The sequence below is a fragment of the Callithrix jacchus genome, chromosome 5 (genome assembly GCF_049354715.1).
Source record: "Callithrix jacchus isolate 240 chromosome 5, calJac240_pri, whole genome shotgun sequence".
NCBI classification, from domain to species: domain Eukaryota; kingdom Metazoa; phylum Chordata; class Mammalia; order Primates; family Cebidae; genus Callithrix; species Callithrix jacchus.
The window spans coordinates 71,094,045-71,116,304 of record NC_133506.1 but is presented as its reverse complement, the minus strand read 5'-3'; the positions used below and the strand labels follow the sequence as shown (position 1 = coordinate 71,116,304).

Below are 22,260 nucleotides of genomic sequence, written 5' to 3'. Positions count from 1 at the left end.
GCTGTTCTCCTCTTACTGCCCTTTCTCTGTGAGAAGTGAATAAACATCATAAAGAGTGTTGTCCTCAGATGGGCGCAGGGAGCTTGGCGAGAGAGTGCACGTGAAGCCCTGGCAGTGTGCCGCCCGGGGCAGGTGCTGGTCCGCTGGGCATTCTTTTTCCTGGGAAAGTCTCTTTGTGGCTTTGCTTTCTTCTCTGCAAAGTGGGGGTTTGTAGGGATCCAGGTGAAGGCCTCAGCATAGTTCCTGGAACCGAGGTCTTCCCTAAACAGGATTCTGGCTCGGATTCTGAGTCCCTGCCCTTTTCTCTTTTCACAGGGCTCAGCCCCCTTCAGGCTTGTATCAGAGACCGTGAATGGCTTTGCGGTGGCGGAATATGCCCACCTCTGTGTCCCTGTCCTTGAGTCTCTTTTACTTGAGTCTGAACTTCAGGCTGGTGCCCATAGAACCCAACACTCTGGCTTTACAAATGAGAAAACCGAAGTCTGGAGAGGGCTAGGGACTTGCCCAGGTTCCCACAGCCCGTCCATGCCGGAGCTGTGCTGGGACACTCTCCTCTGTGTGCCCAGACTCATGGCCACAACTCCCCTTCCTGTCTGCTTGGAAACCCCTCTTCATTCTTGCTGGTCTGTGCTCATCTTTCAGTCTCTGCCTCTTTAGAAACCAGAGCCTATGCAGCAGAATCGCTTGAACCTGGGAGGTAGAGGTTTCAGTCAGCCGGATCGCGCCACTGCACTGCAGCCTGAGCGACAGAGAGTGACTCCGTCTCAAAAAAAAAAAAAAAAGGAAACCAGAGCCTATGAAGAGGTGACCAGGCCCTGGTCACCCCCCAGGAGCAGAGAAACTGGGGGTGTGGGGGTGGAGACTGGAGGGGAGGGGCACGGCAGGGGCTGAGAATGCCACTGCTCTGGCCCGGGGGCCTGGGCTGGGCTGCCTACAGAGGAGCCAGTGTGCCCAGACATTAGGGCTTTGTGAGCTGAAGGGCTCGGTGTGGGGATGGTTGTTTTGTTGAGCTGACATTGTTTCAGGTTGACTGAATGTCAGTGTCTTAGTGTCCAGGAGCCAGCTCTTTAGAGCCAGTCAGGGTCTTGGGGAGAGTGTGGCCAGGGAGTCCTGGTCTGGATCAAGGAGGGGAGGGGCTGCCTGTGCCCCGTGAGCGCTGAGCCGGTCCTTGTGGAGAAGACTGCAGTGGAGGAGTGAGTCCTAGCATAGACACCAAGAGAGGTGACAGGAGCAGGTGCCCTTGCACCCTGGGACCAGAGCAGAAGGGCCTGGCCAGAGTGGAGGATGGACAGAGGCAGGACAGGGACTTCTAGAGGCCGATGCCTTCCTGCCCGGGGAACTGGGAGCTCTGAGGACACAGTGATCAAAACCTTCCTCCGCAAAGGAAGAGCGGAGAGAACCCTGGGGACCAGAAGGGCCCCGGGAGGCCTTGGGGGCTGGCCAGGCGGGTGGGGTGGGCCACACTCACAGCTGTCCAGATGTGGGTGAGAGATAACTCTGTTTACTGGGCACCCGGTGGGAGTGGGGCGGGGGGTGGGGGGTGGGAAGGGGCTCCCAGGGCCAGTGGGGCGGGCAGATTAGGAGGCGGGGGAATGAGTCAGGGGTTTGTGAGCTGCCCCCAGGGCTCTGGTGCTGTCAGAACCAGTGGGAACGTAACTGGTCGCAGAGGGCACTGGCGGCTGCAGGACTTCGCCGAGGGACCCTAAGGCTCGTGAGCAGGTGGGCAGGGCAGGGAAGGGCTGGGAGGGTCCCTCGGTGCCTGCCCTGAGGGTTTCTGCAGGTGCCCAGCCTGAATCTATGCCCAGGTGGGCAAGGCTCCTGGCGTCCAAAAGGGTGCAGGTGGGTGGGGTGAGAATTTTACCATTCCCATGCTGGCCCTAAGGGGGAACAGGTCCATTGGTACCTGAAGGGAGGAGGGTGGCAGGTGGCTCACGGCAGCAGAGGTGTGTGGGGCTCTGGTGTGTGTGTTGTAGGGGGCGAGGTATCTGATACCCTCCAGGTGTGGGTCCTTGTCAGCTTGTTGGATCCCACAGGCTCAGGTCTCATCCACCCCAGACTCCTCCTTCCTTCCTCATCGGGGTCCTCAGGCCACCCCACCTCCCACCTAGGAAACAGGATGTCAGCTGACACAGCATCCCCTCTGGGACACTTCCAGGGGTCTACCTGGGCACCTGGCTCCATGTCCAGAGCAATCAATATTGGAGGGAACTATGGAGCCTCCCACCACCTGAGAATCTCAAAACCCTTAGCTCAGGCTAATTCCATGGGAACTGAGGCCAGATCAGAGGGGGAATGAAGATGGCAAGGCTGCCCCTAACCCCAGCAGGAAGGATGAAGACAGCAACATTTGTCACGGACCTCCTTGGATGCCAGGCACTGGTCTGAGCGCCTCACAGATGTAAACTTCCTTAATGCTTACAACAGGTCTATCAGGTGGCCATCATTATTATCACCCCCGTTTTACAGATGAGAATACTGAGGCACAGAGAGTTGAAGTCACTTGCAGTTAGTAAACAACAGGGCTGGGTTTGAACCCAGGCAGTCCAGCTGCAGAATCTGTGCTCTTAACCACTAACTCTAAACCGGCTAACAGTTGTTTTCTGGGAAGCGACTCAGCATAGTGCTTAGGGATGTGGCGGAGTCAGTTAGGCCAGGCTGTAACCTGCCTCTGATCCCTCCCTGCTGGGTGGCCAAAACAGGCAAATGTCCCTGAACCTCAGCTTTCACATCTGGAGAATGGACTAAGGACATTACTCTTCTTCCTCTTAGAATACCCAAACCACTTCACAGAGAGCTTTGCGGATTCTAAAAGTTAAGGCAGCACAGTTCTCTGTGTGGTTCAGGCTGATTACACAAAGGTGGTGTCACTCCACTAGGAAGCTGTCCCTGTCATCTGGTTAACCACCACCCCCACCCAGGGTCTTCCTAGCTGTGCTATACCTTCAAGGCTCAGATGTCCTGCTCACCCTTATCTGGCCTGGCCCTGGCCAGCTGGCTGGCTAGCCAGGTGTCTGGTGCACTTCCAAACTTGGGGCAGCGATCTGGGTCCAGACCCTTATCAGTGGTAGGCAGCACAAGGCCAGCAGCTGAGGGCAGCCGGGCTGGCAGGTGGCAATCTGGGTCATGGGTGTACCCTGTTCATCTCCAGCTGAGGTCAAGGCACCTCTGTTCTCCCCTCTTCTTTCTCACTGATGTCTCAGAACCCTGGCGGGAAGGCCCTCCCATTATACAGATGGGGTAACTGAGGCCAAGAGACTGGAAGCTGCCAGTCTGAGTGGCAGAGAGGTAGCCTGGACCTCTGGATTCTCCAGCTCTGAGGGCCCCTCTGACCATCCACTCCTCAGGTGGGCAACCAAGGCCACAGTCCCAGCCCCATGGGTGAGACTTTTAGTACCTAAGGCTTAGACACCCTTGAGGCCACTCAGGATCTGAAGCCTAAGAAGGTGCATGAGCAAGTCCAGAGAAGGAAGAAAGTGAAGAAAGATGGAAGAGAAGGCCGGGTGTGGTGGCTCACGCCTGTAATTCCAGCACTTTGGGAGGCCGAGGCGGGCAGATAATCTGAGGTCAGGAGTTCGAGACCAGCCTGACCAACATGGAGAAACCCCGTCTCTACTAAAAATACAAAATTAGCCGGGTATGGTGGGTGCCTGTAGTCCCAGCTACTTGGAAAGCTGGGGCAGGAGAATTGCTTGAACCCAGGAGACAAAGGTTGCTGTGAGCCAAGATTGTGCCATTGCACTCCAGCCTAGGTAACAGAGCAAGACTCCATCTCAAAAAAAAAGAGATGGAAGAGAAAGAGAGAGACACTTTGGGAGAAGCAGAGAGGGAGAAGGTAAAAGGGAGAGAGAAAAGGTGGGTGACCAGGGTCCTCAGGAGGAAAGCCAAGCCCTGCAGTAGGGACTGCCCCTCTTCAGGCTCCCAGAGTCTTCCTCCCCACCCCAGTACTTGCCCCACCTGCCAAGGCAGGGACTCTCCCTTTCTCAGGTCTGGTGAGACCCAGTAATCACCACCCTACCCCCAGGACTGCAGGTCACCCATTCCTCAGAAAGCTGGTTCTCCACATAGCCCTTTCTTTTTTTCTTTTGAGATGGAGTCTCACTCTGTTGCCCAGGCTGGAGTGCAGTGGCATGATCTCAGTTCACTGCAACCTCTGCCTCCTGGGTTCAAGCGATTCTCCTGCCTCAGCTTCCTGAGGAGCTGGAACTACAGGCGCATGCCACCACACCCGACTAATCTTTTTAAAAAATTTTTTTTTATTTTTAGTAGAGACAGGGTTTCACCATGTTGGCCAGGCTGGTCTCAAACTACTGAACTCAGGAGATTTGCCCACCTTGGCCTCTCAAAGTGTTGGGATTACAGGCATGAGCCACTGCGCCCGAACTGCTCGGCCCCTTCTGTATCCTGCTCCCTGCCCTGTGCCCTCATGTGCCCTTTTCCCGCCTTGCTCAGTCCACCTGTGCAGCTCTGCCAAGCCATGCCTCACACCTGGGCTCCCAGCCCTTCAAATCTCACCTGTGCTTTAGGGTCAGATCCAGTGACTGCCTCCTCCAGGGTCTCTCCTGCTCCCGGGAGCCACCAGTGGGTCCTGCTCTTCCTCCTGCCATGCAGATCCTTGGCACTCAGCACACTCGGCCCCTGGGGTCCACGTCACTTCGGAAGCATTGAGGCTGCCCTGCCACCACACTGCCCTGTGCTTCAGTGGGCGAGGGGGAAAGGAGTCCCCTCCACACCCAGTCTGGGGCCACCTTAGGTGACCCTGTCCTCCCCTTGGGCCTGCCCTCACATTCCTGGGAAGGGCACACCATCTCTCTGCTGGGGACAGAACTAAGAAAATGGAGCCCCAGAGCTCAGAAGGCTCTTGGCTGGGGCCTAGTCATCCTGGGTCCCCAGTCCCAGGGCCCAAGCCTGCAATAGGGAGCCATTCTTACAGTCATTCAGCAAATGTTTATTGAGCGCCTGCTGTGTTCGGAGTGGGGAATTTCGTGGGGATTGAGACATACAGGATCTTTGCGCTTTGGTGGCTTCCCTTCCAGAAGCATAGTCAGACAACGTGAACACAAATCAATCAAGAAACCATTTTGTTGTTGTTGCTGTTTGTTTGTTTTCTTCTGAGAGAGTCTCACTCTGTCACCCAGGCTGGAGTGCAGTGGTGCCACCTCAGCCCGCTGCAACCTCTGCCTCCTAGGCTTAGGTGATCCGCCCTCCTCAGCCTCTCAAGTAGCTGGGACTACAGCTGTGCACCACCAATACCCAGCTAATTTTTGTAGACACGTGGTTTCACCATGTTGCCCAGTAGGTCTCAGACTTCTGAGCTCAAGCAATCTGCCCACCCCAGCCTCCCAAAGTGTTAGGATTACAGGTGTGAGCCACCACGCCCAACCAAGAAACCATTTAAAAATTAGGCATGGTGGTGTGTGCCTGTAGTTCCAGCTACTCTGGAGGCTGAGGTGGGAGGATCACCTGAGTCCAGGAGTTTGAGGCTGCTGTGAGCTGTACTCCAGCTGGGTAACATAGGGAGACCCTCTCAAAAAAAGAAGGAGCAGGAGGTGGAGAGGAAGAAGAAGAAGAAAGAAAGAAACCAGCCCAAGCTGAGGCAGTGGGACCCTGTTTCTGCAAAAAAAAAATTTTTTTTAATTTGCTGGGCACTATGTCATGCCTGTAATTCCAGTTACTCAGGAGGCTGAGTCAGGAGGATCCCCTGGGCCCAGGAGTTCAAGGTTGCCGTGACTAAGATCATGCCACTGCACTCTAAGCCTGGGTGACACAGTGAGACCCTGTCACAAAAAAGAAGAGAGAGAGGGGAAGAAAGAAATGAAGAAAGAGAGAGAGAGAAAGGAGGGAAGGAAGGAAGGAAGGAAGAAAGGAAGGAAGGTAGGGCTGGGCATGGTGGCTCACGCCTGTAATCCCAGCACTTTGGGAGGCCGAGGCAGGTGGATCACCTGAGGTCAGGAGTTTGAGACCAGTCTGACCAATATGGTGAAACCCTGTCTCTTAAAAAATATAAAGAAAGAAAGGAGAAAGAGAAAGGAAGGAAAAAGAAAGAGAAAGGAAGGATGGGAGGGAAAGAAAGGAAGAAAGAAAGAAAGAAGAAAAGAGAAAAAAAAGAAGGAAGAAAGGAAACCAGAAAATGACAGATTGGGTCAGGGTGGTCAGGGAGGGCCTCTGAAGAGTAGACATCTGGGCTGAGATGCACAAAGGGCTGAGGTGTTGCGGGGAGGGTGTCCAGGACGTGGACAGCTGGATGTGCAAAGACCTTGGGACATGAAAGGGCCTGGCAAGTTCTAGGAGCCACAGGAGGTCACCATATGGGCTAGTTGGCAAGAGAAACAGAGTTCAAGATGGGGCCAGGGAGAGAAGTAGGACCACATCATCCAGACCTGTGACTGCTCCCAAGGATGCTGCAGCCGTGCCCAGTGGGCAGCCGCTATTTCTAAGAGAAGAGCATGCATTTAGAGCTCCTCAGGGGTGCTAAGCCCCCTGAAGAAGGGACCAGTCATGTCCCCTGGCATTGCCTGCGTCCCAGGGATGGGTAGGAAGAGGCCAGGTGAAGACTGGAGAATGAAGGAGGAGTTGGACCTGAAGGTCACCTGCCCGTCTTCCCCAAACATCCTTCGCTTGTGCCAGCCAGACTTCCTCTTCCCTGCACTGCCCGTCTCTCATAGCCCCTGCCCACCTACCTCACACCTGCAAATCCAGCTCCTTCTCATTCCCTCCACACTTCCTCTGACCCTACCACCTCCAACACGTGGATCCCATCCACTGACACGTGGCCTCCTCTGGAGGAGGACCCAGAGACTCTGGGATGTGCCCCACTCAGCCTGTGCCCTCTGCTGCAGGGACCCGCGGTGCGGGTTATGCTGGGGGCTTGGATCACCGTGGACAACTGGACACTCAGGACTGCGCCATGGATGAGCTGCAGGTGGGTGTTTCCTGGCATTGCAGCGCTCCCACCTGGAGGCTCTGGGGACCTGGCCCTAGCTTCCTATCTTCCTTGGGGGTTGAAGAGGCCCTCACAGCCCAGCCTCCATGACCACTTCCTGCAGGATGATTACGAAGACGTGATGGAGGAGAATCTGGAGCAGGAGGAATATGAAGACCCAGGAGTCCCCGAGCCTCAGGTGGAGGAGCCAGCAGGTGAGCTCCCTCTCCCCGGCTCTGCTGGGATGAACTGCTGAACCCTAGACGGGAACAGGAAGGGCAGTTGTCCTCTCCCCTTCTCCACAGTCCTCCTCCCAAGCCCCACAGGCAGTTCTCCCCACAATTCCAGCTGATTGAAGGATAAACAATTTTGTTTGAAATGACCACAGGAGGTGGCTGGGAGAGCAGGGTAGTCACCCATCCAGTGCCCCCGCGATGTGTGAGAAGGGCGGGCAGCCTGTCTGGGACAAGGGCGCTAGCCCACATGTCATCTGTGCCCATCGCATGCCAGCTTCCAGGCCAGAAACTGGGTCTGTTATTGGGAAAAGAGGTCCTGAGAAACAAGGGGCTTGTGGGGACCCTCCTGGGCAGAAGGACACCAGGAACCACCCTGCCTTCCCAGGCCAGCCCAAGGTCTTAGGTGGGAAGCCCGAGGCAGGACCTGTTTACTGTCAACAGGACTTAAGTGCTGGCGATTGGGATTGAAGTTAAGAGGCCCCTCTGGGAAATGAGGGCTGCGGGTGGGGCGGAGGAATATAAGGGGCTGACCCACCCTGGTTCCTGAGCTCAGTGAGACACTGCGCTGGCTGGCGGGCTCATTGAGGCAGGTGGGAAGAGGGAACAGAGTCTGGTCTCAGAGGCGGCAGGGGAGGGAGGACGTCCTTGGAGTCCTCAAAATTGCCATTTATGGCTCTGCAGTCACCTTTGAGAGGTCCCTTCACTTCATCACTGCGGAGGGGCTCGCCCCCCACCCTTACCCCGCGGCACCCCGGCTGAGTCCCAGGTGTCCTCCACAAGGCTCAAATGGGGAGCCCCAGGCTGGGTCCAGCACACGTGTGGGGAGCCCCATTCTGCTGAGTGGCCAGTGTGAGATGGGGCACCAGAGGCCCAGCCAGGGGCACTGGGAGAGAGGGGGCATCCGCCCATGCCTGGGTCTCTAAGGCTCACTGTGGGTGGTGAAGGGCCTCGGGCAGGGGACATTCGGGGCGACACTTACTGACCTCTGGTTTTCAGCTCACGACACCGAGGCAACAGCCACAGACTACCACACCACATCACCACGCCCTGGTACCCACGAGGTGAGGACCCCAGCCTCCCCCTTCTCTCTCATGCTGGCTCTGGGACCCACCATTTAACCAGGGGAAGAGAAGAGCAAGGGGATGGAGGCAGCTTCAAGCTGGGGGAGACCCTGCAGCAGACAGAGGAGCGAAGGTCCCGGGAAATAGGTGGGAAGGAAGAGGACACCCCACTGATGGTGAGGCCTGGGCCTCCTTCCAGGAGCACCATGGGCAGAGATAACCTGACTGCCGAGGGCTGAGTCTCCAGGCCCTCAGGCCCTGGCTGGGCCATCCGGTGTCACTGGGGAAGCACAGAATTAAAGACTTGCTCTCCTCTGCCCAGGCCCCCCAGTTCCCCGCTGGGCACAGGACTATCTAGCTGGTTAGGAATTTGGGCCAGCCCTCAGCTATGGCTCTTGGAGCGGTCACCTGGCCCCAGGGACATGCTGAGGCGCATCCATGCAACGATTACAGAGGCTGGAGACTGACCAATGACGCCAAAGTCCCCTTTAGCCTCAGCCTACCAGGCCCCGGCTTCCCACTCCTTTCCCTCCCCGTGGCCTCTCCAGCATCCCTTTGGGTTGGAATTCTCCAAATACCTTCTGCTATGGGGTGAGGGCCTGGCCAGGAAGTTGGGACATAGGGGAGTGGTGTGAACCATATCTAGGGACCCCTCAGCACAGGGATTCAAGCCCCACAAGCCTCTCTTGAGAGCAGCTGGGTGCCCACTATGCCCTGGGGTTTCAGGCTCCCCATGGCCATGTCTGGGGCCTGATGGACTAACTCAGGTCTATGGGGCCACAGGTCTATGTGGAGCTGCAGGAACTGGTGATGGACGAAAGGAACCAGGAGCTGAGATGGATGGAGGCGGCGCGCTGGGTGCGACTGGAGGAGAACCTGGGGGAGAACGGGGCCTGGGGCCGCCCGCACCTCTCTCACCTCACCTTCTGGAGCCTCCTGGAGCTTCAGAGAGTCTTCAGCAAGGGTGAGCCTCCTGGGCCCCTCTGGGCCCTCTGTAGGTGAAGCTCATTGTTGGAGGCTGTGGCTCAGCCTCCCAGCTCACTCCTCCACTGCCTGCAGGTACCGTCCTCCTGGACCTGCAAGAGAGCTCCCTGGCGGGAGTAGCCAACCAACTGCTGGACAGGTTTATCTATGAGGAGCAGATCCGACCTCAGGACCGAGAGGAGCTGCTCCGGGCCCTGCTGCTCACACACAGGTGCGCTGCCTGCCAGGGCCTGGATTCCCTATCCCACAGCCCACTTCCCCAGCCCACTTGCCCCAAGGTCTTCCCCGGGGCCCAGGTGGCCCTTCCCTCACCAGGCAGGGGCCCACTTTTCCTCTACTATGGCTCCCACCTCTGACATCTTGAAAGGGATGGCCATGTCCCATGCTCAGATTTGGGTCTGCTGGTCCGCAGGAGGACAGACCCTCAAGGCCCTTTTCTCTAGACACTCTTTTGATCCTCCCTAGTCCTTCCAGACAGAGGCGCCCACTTACATCTGCATCATCCTTGGAGAGGAGGCTCTGATTCTCCTTCCGTCCCAGGCCCTCTGTGGTCTGGTCTGGAAAGTCCCGGATATCTACCTCTGATGTCTACCCTAGTCCCCTGATGCTCACCCTTGATCCCTCCCACCACTGAAAGCTCAGCCTGAACAGCTTGCTCAGCCCATGTCTCCTGTCCATCCTGCAGCCATGCTGGAGAGCTCGAGGTCCTGGGGGGCGTGAAGCCTGCAGTTCTGACGCGCTCTGGGGATCCTTCACAGCCTCTGCTCCCCCAACACCCCTCACTGGAGACGCAGCTTTTCTGTGAGCAGGTGAGTCAGTTGTAGGGTCAGAGTCAGGCTGGGGCAAGGAGAGAGCTTCCTCAAACGCCAGCAGTGGTCCTGATCAATCGGCCACAAGCAGGGACCAGAAGCAACCCCGCGCCTGGGGTGTGCCAGGAGAGTTGGGAAGCCCCCCCGATCTGAACATGGTGGGGAGCAAGAATGGGAAGGGAAGGAAGGGGAGGAGGCTCAGGTCTCCCAGGATCAGAGTGGACCAAGGACTCCCTTCACCACCCTCCTTCCCATAGGGAGACGGGGACGCAGAAGGGCGCTCACCATCTGGAATTCTGGAGAAGATTCCCCCGGATTCAGAGGCCACACTGGTGCTAGTGGGTAAGAACAGGTGTCTCTACCCTCAGCCCTCCACACCCCTCAGGTCCTGGCCCAGCCCATCTTTCCCTCAGCCTGGACCCCCGCAGCCCCCTCTCTTCAGCACACCCATCCTGGGCCCCTCTGCCTGGCCTGATCCTCTTGTCCCCAACAGGCCGTGCCACCTTCCTGGAGCGGCCCGTGCTGGGCTTTGTGCGGCTGCAGGAGGCGGTGGAGCTGGAGGCAGTGGAGCTGCCCGTGCCCGTGCGCTTCCTCTTTGTGTTGCTGGGACCCGAGGACCCCCACATTGATTATACCCAGCTCGGCCGGGCTGCTGCTACCCTCATGTCGGAGAGGGTGAGGAAGGGCCGGAGAAGACTGGGTTGGGGACTCTTGGGAGCTGGGCAGTGGATGAGGCCCACTCTCCGGCCTGGCCTGCGTTACTCTAGGTTCACTGGTTTGACCCATTCAGCCTAATCCAGCTGCTGCTATCCCACCTGGCGGGCAGTCAGGTGTGTGCGGTCCGGCCCAACTCTGTGTGCCCTGGCCTGGTATCGTGTGGTTGGCTTTGGCCTGGCTCGGTCCAGTCCAGTCCACTCTAACCTGGTTCCGCCTGGTCAGGTCTGGCTTGGTCAGGCCTAGGCAGCTGTAGTTGCTTCTACTCTGCTTAACCCACCGGGTTAGCTGCAGTTCCTTCTTTCCCCACCCAGGGCAGCTGTCTGTCCCCCCAGAGCCCTTTCTTAGTGGGGAGTAGGGGTGGGAGGGGGCAGGAAAAGCAGTTCCTGGCAATGGGAGCTGCATGAGGGGCTTCTGGTCCCTGGAGGCCCTGGCCATGGACTCCTGGGTCCTTTCCCTCTGTAGGTCCGGGCAGCCCTGACCCTCTCTCCTGCCCCTAGGTGTTCCGCATCGATGCGTACATGGCTCAGAGCCGAGGGGAGCTAGTGCGCTCCTTGGAGGGCTTCCTGGACTGCAGCCTTGTGCTGCCTCCCACAGACGCCCCCTCCGAGCAGGCCCTGCTCAGTCTGGTGCCTGTGCAGAGGGAGCTTCTTCGAAGGCGCTACCAGCTCAGCCCTGCCAAGCCAGATGCCAGCTTCTACAAGGGCCTAGGTACCTTCCCTGCCCAGCCAAGGCTTTCTGAGCCCCCCATCAGCCCCCAGACGCCTCAGCACAGCCTCCCTCTCCCATCATGTGCTCTTCTTACTGCTCCTACGCCCACATCGCCCAGCCTTCATGGCCACCCCATTCCCATCAGACAATCTCCGCTGTGCCCTCCAGTCCCCCCTCCCCTCACCTCCTCCAGCTACTCCCTCTGACCTTGCTCTTTTCCTCCACCACAGACCTAAATGGGGGCCTAGGGGGCCCCGAGGGACCAGACGATCCTCTGCAGCAGACAGGCCAGTTCTTCGGGGGCTTGGTGCGTGACATCCGGCGCCGCTATCCCTACTACCTGAGTGACATCACAGATGCGTTGAGCCCCCAGGTCCTGGCTGCTGTCATCTTTATCTACTTTGCTGCCCTGTCACCTGCCATCACCTTTGGTGGCCTCCTGGGTCAGTGCCAATACCTGTCTCCCTAACTCTCACCTGTGACCCTCTGGCCTCTGTCTCGGTCCCAACTTCTGACTCTATCTGACCCTCCAGATCCCTGCATCAGCCCACCCATGACTTGCTCTATGAGACCCTGGAAATAATCTCCTGACCTTGACCCCACTGTGACCTATACCCACAGGAGAAAAGACCCGAAACCAGATGGGCGTGTCTGAGCTGCTGATCTCCACTGCAGTGCAGGGCATTCTCTTCGCCCTGCTGGGGGCTCAGCCCCTGCTCGTGGTCGGCTTCTCAGGACCACTGCTGGTGTTTGAGGAAGCCTTCTTCTCGGTAGCTCTGTCCTCAACCCACAGACCCTGACCCTGTCATGTTCCCTGCCCCACCTGCCTGATGCCCGGTGCCTTGCCCCGAGGCCCTCTTTGTCTGAATGACTTCCTCTGGCCACCCTGCAGTTCTGCGAGAGCAATGGTCTGGAGTACATCGTGGGCCGCGTGTGGATCGGCTTCTGGCTCATCCTGCTGGTGGTGTTGGTGGTGGCCTTTGAGGGCAGCTTTCTGGTCCGCTTCATCTCCCGCTACACCCAGGAGATCTTCTCCTTCCTCATCTCCCTCATCTTCATCTATGAGACCTTCTCCAAGCTGATCAAGGTGGGGGCCTATGGGGATGTTAATGCATATGGGAGGCTGTGTATGTGACTGGGCCTAGGCCACTGTACGGGCATGGTGCTCATGCCCGTAATCCCAGCACTTTGGGAGGCCAAGGTGGGTGGATCACCTGAGGTCGGGAGTTCGAGACCAGCCTGGTCAACATAGTGAAACCCCATCTCTATTAAAAATACAAAAATAGCTGGGTGCAGTGGCTCATGCCTGTAATCCCAGCACTTTGGCAGGCCAAGGTAGGCAGATCATATGGTCAAGGGATCGAGACCATCCTGGCCAACATAGTGAAACTCCGTCTCTACTAAAAATACAAAAATTAGCTGGGCGTGGTGACAGGCACCTGTAGTCCCAGCTACTTGGGAGGCTGAGGCAGGAGAATTGCTGGAATTCGGGTGGCAGAGGTTGCAGTGAGCCGAGATCGTGCCATTGCACTCCAGCCTGGGAGACAGAGTGAGACTCTTTCTCAAAAAAAAAAAAAAAAAAAATCAGCCAAATGTGGTGGCACACACCTGTAATCCCAGCTAGTTGAGAGGCTGAGGCAGGAGAATTGCTTGAACCCGGGAGGCAAAGGTTTCAGTGAGCTGAGATCACACCATTGCACTCCAGCCTGCGTGACAGAGTGAGATTTTGTCTCAAAAACACAAAAAGACTGAGCCACTGTGTGTGTCCTCACACATGTGTCTCTGCAGCATTTGTGTGGCTTTGCTTCCACCTGAGTAGATAACCATGTGACTGTGCATATGACTGTGGCCGCCTATGTGTCTGTGTGGTCACATGTCTGCACACAGGACAGTGCAGCTGTGTTGACTGGGACCACGTATGTGTTGGCACCTGCTGTCTGTGGCCAGTATTCTTGCTGAGGCATGAGAGGATGTCTCTGTGTGCACATGTCCAGTTCATGATCACACATGATGTGAGCAGTGGGTAAGTATGGTCGTGATGCTGAGCATGTGAAAGTACATGCCCAGGGAGAGCAGGGGGGACTCTGGAGCCTCTGAAGTCCTACTCTCTCTCCTGCGCTTGTCCTCAAGAGCTGCAGGGCTTACGGATGGAGTGCCCAGCTCCTTGGCTTGCCTCCCATCATCTTAAGCTCTGCATTTTATATGGAAGAAGAGTGCACCCTAAGTCCCTTGATTTTGCTGGGTGGACGGTCTTTCTGCATCCAGGTATTTTAACCTCTTTTTAGACACTTCCCTGAGCCTTGTTTCCTGACCTCCAGCCTTATGTCTCCCAGGTCCTGGTGTGCATGTGTGCACACACACACTCATTGCTGCCCATGGCTCTCCCCGCCCAAACCTAGGCTGTCTTCATTCCTGAAAACCAAGCTGTAGAATCCTATTTCTCCTCTGTTACCATGTCAATTGAGGAAGAAGATAGATGGATGGATGGATGAATAGAGAGAATGGATGGATGGCTGATTGATAGATGATGAATAGATGAATGGATGGATGCATGGATGGATACATGGCTGGATAGATAGATGATAGGTGGATGGATGGGTAGATGGATAATGAATGAATGGATGAATAATCGATGGATGATCAATGGATAACAGGTGGATAAATGATGGATAGGTGGATAAATGGATGGATGATTAACTCATAGATAGCCAAATGAATGGATGGTAGTGCCAGGTAGAGTTAGCTGGTGGTACTTTCCAGCCCAAGCCAAGGCTGGAGAGAACAGAATGCCTTGGTTTTCTGCTGCAGATCTTCCAGGACCACCCACTACAGAAGAATTATGACTACAACGTGACAACAGAGCCCAAACCTCAGGGCCCCCTGCCCAACACAGCCCTCCTCTCCCTTGTGCTCATGGCCGGTACCTTCTTATTTGCCATGATCCTGCGCAAGTTCAAGAACAGCTCCTACTTCCCGGGCAAGGTCAGCACACCCTCCCTCCTCACCTGTCCTTGCCAACACTGTCCTATCCCACCCCAGCTTCCCCAGTGCCCTTAATTTCCCTTCTTCATCAGATTCCCATTCCCAGTTCCAAACTCCCCCAGCCCCTGCTTACCCAGGGTTTCATTCTGCCGGGAAGCCCCTCCCGCTTTTGTGGCATGCCCAGCCTGAGAACTGCTGGGGGAAGAAGAAAGAAGGCAGACGTAGCTGAGGTGCAGGACAGGGCATGAGATGCTGATGCATCCCCTGGAAGAGCAGGGCCCACTGGGTGAATATAGGGCAGGAGGGAGGCAGGAGCGGGAGTGACTGGGCACTGACCGCTGGTCCTTTCACCTGCCTCCAGCTACGTCGAGTCATCGGGGACTTCGGGGTCCCCATCTCCATCCTGATCATGGTCCTGGTGGATTTCTTCATTGAGGATACCTATACCCAGGTGACCCCCTCCTTCCATCCCTCAGACCATGATATGCACCAGGTCCTCATTTCTACCCCCCAGCATGCCCCTTCCCCGAATAGCTCTCCCCAACCTGAAACCAGCTAGGACTACCTCTACCCCATCCTTGCCTCCTCTGGGAGGCCCATATGCTTCTTAAAGCTCCAGAGAACCCCCTCTGGCCAAAGCAAGTGGCTGGGCCAAGTTGCTGCCTTCATTCCTGAACCCAGAGCAATAGGAAGAAATATTCTTTGAAGCCAGGCAGATCTAGGCATGAATCCCAGCTCTGCCATCAAAGAGCTGTGTGATGAGAGGCAAGCTACATAACCTCTCTGATTCTCTGTTCTCATCTATAAAGTGGGGAGTGAGCAGATGGATGTAAAGGGATTAGTGCAGTGACTAGGTACAGAACAAGTACTCAATGTAACTAATTTCCCAAGTGCCCTGAACCCAACTGCCCGACCCCCAGGACTCTGGCTCCTCCTGCTCCCACCCTTTCCCATCCCCTTGCCCCTGGCATTCTTACCTTCGATCCCCTCCCACAGAAACTCTCAGTGCCTGATGGCCTTCAGGTGTCCAACTCCTCAGCCCGGGGCTGGGTCATCCACCCACTGGGCTTGCGTTCCCACTTTCCCATCTGGATGATGTTCGCCTCCGCCCTGCCTGCTCTGCTGGTCTTCATCCTCATATTCCTGGAGTCTCAGATCACCACGTGAGTGACAGGGTGGGGGCTGGGCCTGGGAGGGTGGGAGGCAGGGACCTCTCCCTGGCAGTGTCCCAGGCAGGCAAGAGACCCATGACTGCAAGCTAGTCCTGGTGGGTGTATGGCCCTCCTGACCAGCAGGAATGGTGTTGAGCCAGGGGCAGTTCCAGGTTTTGTGGGACCTGAAGTTGTATAATTTGGAGAGCTCCTTTTTTTTTTTTTTTTGAAACGGAGTTTCGCTCTTGTTACCCAGGCTGGAGTGCAATGGCGCGGTCTCAGCTCACGGCAACCTCTGCCTCCTGGGTTCAGGCAATTCTGCCTCAGCCTCCTGAGTAGGTGGAATTACAGGCACGTGCCACCATGCCCAGCTAATTTTTTGTATTTTTTTTTTCACCATGTTGACCAGGATGGTCTCGATCTCTTGACCTCGTGATCCACCCACCTCGGCCTCCCAAAGTGCTGGGATTACAGGCTTGAGCCACCGTGCCCAGCCTGGAGAGCTCTTTTTAAGGAAAAAAAAAATGCGTCGGACACAGTGGCTTATGCCTGTAATCCCAGCACTTTGGGTGGCCAAGGTGGGTGGATCATGTGAGGTCAGGAGTTTGAGACAAGCCTGGCCAGTATGGTAAAAATCCCATTTCTACTAAAAACACAAAAATTAGCCTGGTGTGGTGGCGTGTGCCTGTAGTCCCAGCTACCCGGGAGTCTGAAGCAGGAGAATCGCTTGAACCCGAGAGGCAGAGGTTGCATTGAGCTGATATTGCACCATTGCACTCCAGCCTGGGCAACAGAGTGAGACTCCAGAAAAAAAAAAAGAATGCAAAATGACAACTATAAACTTAGGTGCTGGATCTTGGAGAGGCCTGTATAAGCAAAACTCCCTGAAGCTGAAGCTTCATTGCCTGTGAATCAGCCTTGGATGTTCTGAAGACATTTCTGCTCTTGAGTCTGGATTCTAAAGATAGGGCGGAGGGAGGAGAGCCAGGATCTCAAAGAGGGAGGGGCACAGAAGACAAAACGGAGCTATGAGGATACCAAGTATGGAGTAGGAAGGAGGGGTGGAGGAGGCAGAGGAGAACCCCGCTTATCCCTCACCTTCCCCCACTCCAGGCTGATTGTCAGCAAACCCGAGCGCAAGATGGTCAAGGGCTCCGGCTTCCACCTGGACCTGTTGCTGGTAGTGGGCATGGGCGGGGTGGCTGCCCTCTTTGGGATGCCCTGGCTCAGTGCCACCACCGTGCGTTCCGTCACCCACGCCAATGCCCTCACTGTCATGGGCAAAGCCAGTACCCCAGGGGCTGCAGCCCAGATCCAGGAGGTCAAAGAGCAGCGGATCAGCGGGCTCCTGGTCTCTGTGCTTGTGGGTGAGTGAAAGCTGGGTTAGCTCTCCACCATCCTCCTGCCCCACCCCAGTCCCCCACCCCCAATACCTTCCCCTTCCCCTTCGGACCCAGCCAATACTCCAGCCTCGCCCAACCTACACCACTTCCCCACATCTCCCCAGCATCCGCTACTCACAAGGGCATCCTGGAGGAAAGGCCAAGACACTGAGCTGGGCGTCTGAGCAGGAAGGAAGGGAGCTCCACTCCTGAGCCTTCTCCAGACCAGACCCCACCTTCTTACACAACAGAAGTCCAGTGAACTGTGGGTTCCGGCCCTGCCCTGCTGCTAACCCAGAATCCCTTCTTGTCTCTGGGTCTCAGTTTCCCTGTCTGCACAGTTGGAGGATTCATCCGATGTCCCCAAGTTCTCTTCCAGCTCAGCTGCTCCATGACTGATACAAGGGGCAGTGCTCCAGGCATAGTCTGAAGGTTGTGGGGAGAAGAAAGAAGGGTCACTGGGGTTGACTTCAGTTCTGGAACAGCCAAAAGTTGAGTTGGGTTCGGTGTTGGAAGTGCCATGGCTGCAGATAGAATGGTTCAGGGAAATTTATTATTATTATTATTTTTTGAGACGGAGTTTTGCTGTTGTTACCCAGGCTGGAGTGCAATGGCACGATCTCGGCTCACCACAACCCGCGCCTCCTTGGTTCAGGCAATTCTCCTGCCTCAGCCTCCCGAGTAGCTGGGACTTCAGGCGCACACCACCATGCCCAGCTAATTTTTGTATTTTTGGTAGAGATGGGGGTTTCACCTTGTTGACCAGGATGGTCTCGATCTCTTGACCTCGTGATCCACCTGCCTCGGCCTCCCAAAGTGCTGGGATTACAGGTGTGAGCCACCACGCCTGGCCTCAGGGAAATTTCTTAAAGGAGGCAAAGTTGATGGCATTCTGGACGGGGATGAGGAGAAAGACATCCTGTCTTTGACCTCTGTGACCTCCACTAGGGCAAGGGACTGGGCTTTCGTCAAGCAGGAGGGCTTTTACTCCCTGCAGTTGTGTGGCCTTAGGCAGGTTGTTCACCTCTCTGAGCCTGTTTCCTCATCTGTAAAATTGGGGTAATACCTCTAAAAAGGACCCGCAGAGGCCAGGTGTGGTGGCTCATGCCTATAATCCCAGCACTTTGGGAAGTCGAGTCAGGTAGGTCACTTGAGGTCAGCAGTTGGAGACCTCACGATGGTCCAAGAGTGAAATGTGGTGAAACCATGTCTCTATTAAAAATACAAAATTTAACCGAGAGTGGTGGCACACGCCTGTATTCCCAGCTACTTGGGAGGCTGATGCAGGAGAACTGCTTGAGCTTGGGAGTCAGAGGTTGCAGTGAGCCAAGATCGTGCCACTGCACTCCAGCCTGGCGACAGAGCTAGACTCCTTCTCAAAAGCAAAAAATGACACATAGAAATGACTCCAGGCCAGGCGTGGGATCCCAACATTTCAGGAGGCCAAGACAGGAAAATCACTTGAGCCCAGGAGTTCAAGACTAGCCTGGACAACATAGTGAGACCTTGTCTCTACTAAAAATTAAAAGAAAAAAAAAAGTCAGGTGTGGTGGTGTGCCTACAGTCCCAGCAACTAGGAAGGCTGAGGCGAGAGGATCACTTGAGACCAGGAGGTCAAGGTTGTTGTAACCGAGATCACACCACTGCACTCCAGCCTGGGCAACAGAGCAAAACCCTGTCAAAAAAGAAAGAAAGAAAGCAGGAAGGAAGGAAGGAAGGAAGGAAGGAAGGAAGGAAGGAAGGAAGGAAGGAAGGAAGGAAGGAAGGAAGGAAGGAAGGAAGGAGAAAAGAAACAGCTCCATATGGCGCTGTGTTTTATTCCCAGCCCCAGATAGGGGTCTGACCCCCACTGGCACCATGGCTCAGGCAACCTGGGCTGAGTGTGCGGCTCCCCACAGGCCTGTCCATCCTCATGGAGCCCATCCTGTCCCGCATCCCCCTGGCTGTGCTGTTTGGCATCTTCCTCTACATGGGGGTCACATCGCTCAGCGGCATCCAGCTCTTTGACCGCATCCTGCTTCTGCTCAAGCCACCTAAGTACCACCCAGATGTGCCCTACGTCAAGCGGGTACAGGGCCTTTTTCTGGCTGCCCAGCCTGGGGTGGTGGAGGGTGCAGAGCACAGTGGGCACTGACCCCAGCTTCTGCCTGCAGGTGAAGACCTGGCGCATGCACCTGTTCACGGGCATCCAGATCATCTGCCTGGTAGTGCTGTGGGTGGTGAAGTCCACGCCAGCCTCACTGGCCCTGCCTTTCGTCCTCATCCTCACCGTGCCCCTACGGCGCGTCCTGCTGCCGCTCATCTTCAGGAACCTGGAGCTTCAGTGTGTGAGTGGCTGCCTGGGCCTGGGGCACAAGAGCTGGGAGCCTGTGAGGGGCGAGTCTCAGAACTAGGGCAGGCAGGACAGCGTCGAGAGTAAAAGTCTGGGGCCAGGGCTGGGGTCCAGGTTCTGGACTGCTGTGTCCTGGCATACAGTCTGGAGCACAGGGCCTCGTTTCTCTGTGCCTTCATTTTGCTCACCTGTAAAGGGAGGAATGATGGCAAGACTGGGGAGAGAATCAAGAGGCAGACAGGGTGTACTGCACGTGAGCTGTTGGGACCCCTGAGGAGCAAGTCCTGCCATCTGCCAAGTCATCTGGGACAGAGTCACTCCTCTAATAGAATTCTTCCACAGTGTGACTCAGGTCACTGCGGGACTGCCCTGGTGAAGAGGTCCCCTGCTCCCCCTCTGCGGGCGGCTGGATGCAGTGGCTCCCCTGCCAGGGTCCACATCCCCAGGGTTGCCTCCTGCTTTGACAGCCATTCATTCAGGCCAGTCCTAGAGGCTGGGGGGATTGAACAGGACAGGTCCAAGGTTCACAAGAGCCACACCCGATGCTAACTCCAGAGGTGTATTTCATGCCCAGGGAGGGCTCACCTGGCCCCAGGGTCCCTCACCCTCTCTCCATCCTGTCCCTCCCCTCCAGCTGGATGCTGATGATGCCAAGGCAGCCTTTGATGAGGACGGTCAGGATGAATATGACGAAGTGCCCATGCCTGTGTGAGGGGCAGGCCCAGGCCCTAGACCCTGCCCCGCCATTCCAGTTCCCCACCTTCCCAGGAAAAGCAGAAATTCATGGGCACCTCATGGACTCCAGACTCCTCCTGGAGCAGCAGCTGAGGCCCCAGGGCTGTGGGTGGGGAAGGAAGGGGTGTCCAGGAGACCTACCACAAAGGGCAGCCTGGCTTTTCTGGCTGGAGATGGCTGATGGGGCCCACATTAGGTGTTTGCTCCACAGTCCCTCCTGTTCCACACTTGCACTGGGGACCCCATGCTGGAAAACAGATCTGAGCCCTACCTCTTCCCAGCACAGGCAGGGGTAGAAGCAAAGGTGGGAGGTGGGTGGGTGTGGGGGGGTGCTTGCTGTGTGATCTTAGGCAAGTTCCTTGACCTTTGCGGCCTATACTTCCTCTTCTGTACAATGGGTATATTGATGATAATACCCAGATTACAGGATGGTTACTGAGGACCAAAGACACATGTAAAACAGGGCTTTGCAAGTTCCTCAAGGGCCATTCTGCAGCAGTTATCACTTGTCTTTGAACCTGACCAAGGTCACATGGCTGGGGTTTGAACTGAGCCAGGCAGCTGGGATTTGAACCAGGCCTTCTGACTTCGAGGTCAGAGCTCTGTCCTGTGTCAGTCATTCGTCCACCTTCCTTTCCCCACTCTGCTCCCAGCCCCTACCTTGAGTACCTCTTCTCTGGGCCCAGAGAGAGGCTTCCTGGTGAGGATGATCAGGGATTGGTGCTGGGACTCAGGCCTTCTAAGTGTTTGGTTCCTCCCTCCAAGCACTCATTAGTTCACTCATTCATTCATTCCACAAACATTTACTGAGGGCCCTGAACCCAGTGGACTCTGAGGGGACTGAGATAAGCCCTGCCCTGGGGTGTGGGTGGGGGGCAAGGTACAGTTGATTTTAGATTTGGATAGGGAGTGGGAGAAGGTGGGAAAGTAGGGGTGGGACAGGGAGGGGGTTGTAATTTATTAATCGTGTATTTTCTAAGAGTTTTCATCATACTTTGGCTTCACACACACCTCCAGGCCCCTCGTTTGAGACCCACTATCCCCAACCCCATCTAAACTGAATCCTGGGGAGAACCCAGATCTGACCAATTGGGGTGGGAGACAGAGAGCTCTCCAGAACATGGGCAAATTTATTTTTTTATAAAACAAAAAGATAAAAAGAGTTGAAAGACGTGGAAGTGGTGAGAGATGGAGGAAACAGAATCAGGGAGTGGCAAAAAAGAGAGGAGGCAGCCCGGCGCAGTGGCTCACACCTGTAATCCCAGCACTTTGGGAGGCCGAGGTGGGTGGATCACCTGAGGTCAGAAGTTCGAGACCAGCCTGGCCAACATGGTGAAACTCTGTTTCTACAAAAAATACAAATATCAGCTGGGTGTCATGGTGGGCACCTGTAATTGGGAGGCTGAGGCATGCGAATCACCTGAACCCAGGAGGCGGAGGTTGCAGTGAGCCAAGATCAAACCACTGCACTCCAGCCTGGGCAACAGAGCAAGACCCTGTCTCAAAACACACACACACACACACACACACACACACACAAGGAAGCATTAGCCTTGGGGCCACACACTCAACGTGTGTGTGTGTGTGGTGGATTCTAGCCCGACACTGCGTGTCATTGTTTATACTTCCCAAGCTAGCTCAGTCCATGGGAGGCTCTCCAGGTGCCCCTAAAAGCTGACATCCACCTTCCACCACTTCCCCATGCTACACTGAAGTTTCCTCATCTGTAAAATGGGGATGCTAATGGTACCTACCTTGTAGGGCTGTTATGAGGATTAAAGGAGACAGTGCAAGTAAAGGCCTTGCTTAGTGAAGAGCCCAACCTTGGAGCAGAGCTGCTGGAATCATTATCCTGATTGGGATGTCCCTGCCCCTCCCTCCCCTTGCTCTTCGAATAGGGCCAAGGAAAGTGAAAAACAAAAATCATTCACTCTGCTAGCACTCTTCCCCTTGATGCCTGGGAATAGGTTTTGCCAATAAATGCATCTGTGTCGGAGTGGGTGCCTTGCTTGAATTCCCCTTCCCAGAGTCGCGGGTCTTGGCTGAACTAGGTGGGCATGGTGGTATGTGGTACGGACCCAGCACAGGGCTGCATCTACACAGCAAGGGGAGCCAGGCTGAGGTGCGACCCTGAGCCCTAGGGTGGGAGACCAGCACCCAGAGAGTGGGTGTGGAGCAAGAAATGAGAATCCTTCCTCTCCTGAACAAACAAGACCAGTGGGGGTGGGAGGAGGGGCTGTAAGG

At 55.9% G+C, this 22,260-nt stretch overlaps 1 protein-coding gene across 1 annotated transcript; it reads left to right on the top strand.

The window, feature by feature from the left end:
- Positions 1 to 1,637: 1,637 nt before the first annotated feature.
- Positions 1,638 to 22,012, top strand: SLC4A1 (solute carrier family 4 member 1 (Diego blood group)). The gene is made up of 20 exons (XM_003732920.7): positions 1,638 to 1,719; positions 6,837 to 6,919; positions 7,044 to 7,134; positions 8,152 to 8,216; positions 9,000 to 9,180; positions 9,276 to 9,411; positions 9,886 to 10,009; positions 10,267 to 10,351; positions 10,503 to 10,684; positions 11,224 to 11,434; positions 11,665 to 11,877; positions 12,056 to 12,204; positions 12,327 to 12,521; positions 14,243 to 14,416; positions 14,778 to 14,867; positions 15,413 to 15,579; positions 16,681 to 16,934; positions 18,848 to 19,017; positions 19,103 to 19,276; positions 19,916 to 22,012. Exons 2-20 carry the CDS (start codon positions 6,905 to 6,907, stop codon positions 19,991 to 19,993), a joined length of 2,754 nt encoding a protein of 917 aa, XP_003732968.2. The 5' UTR covers positions 1,638 to 1,719; positions 6,837 to 6,904; the 3' UTR covers positions 19,994 to 22,012.
- Positions 22,013 to 22,260: the final 248 nt, after the last annotated feature.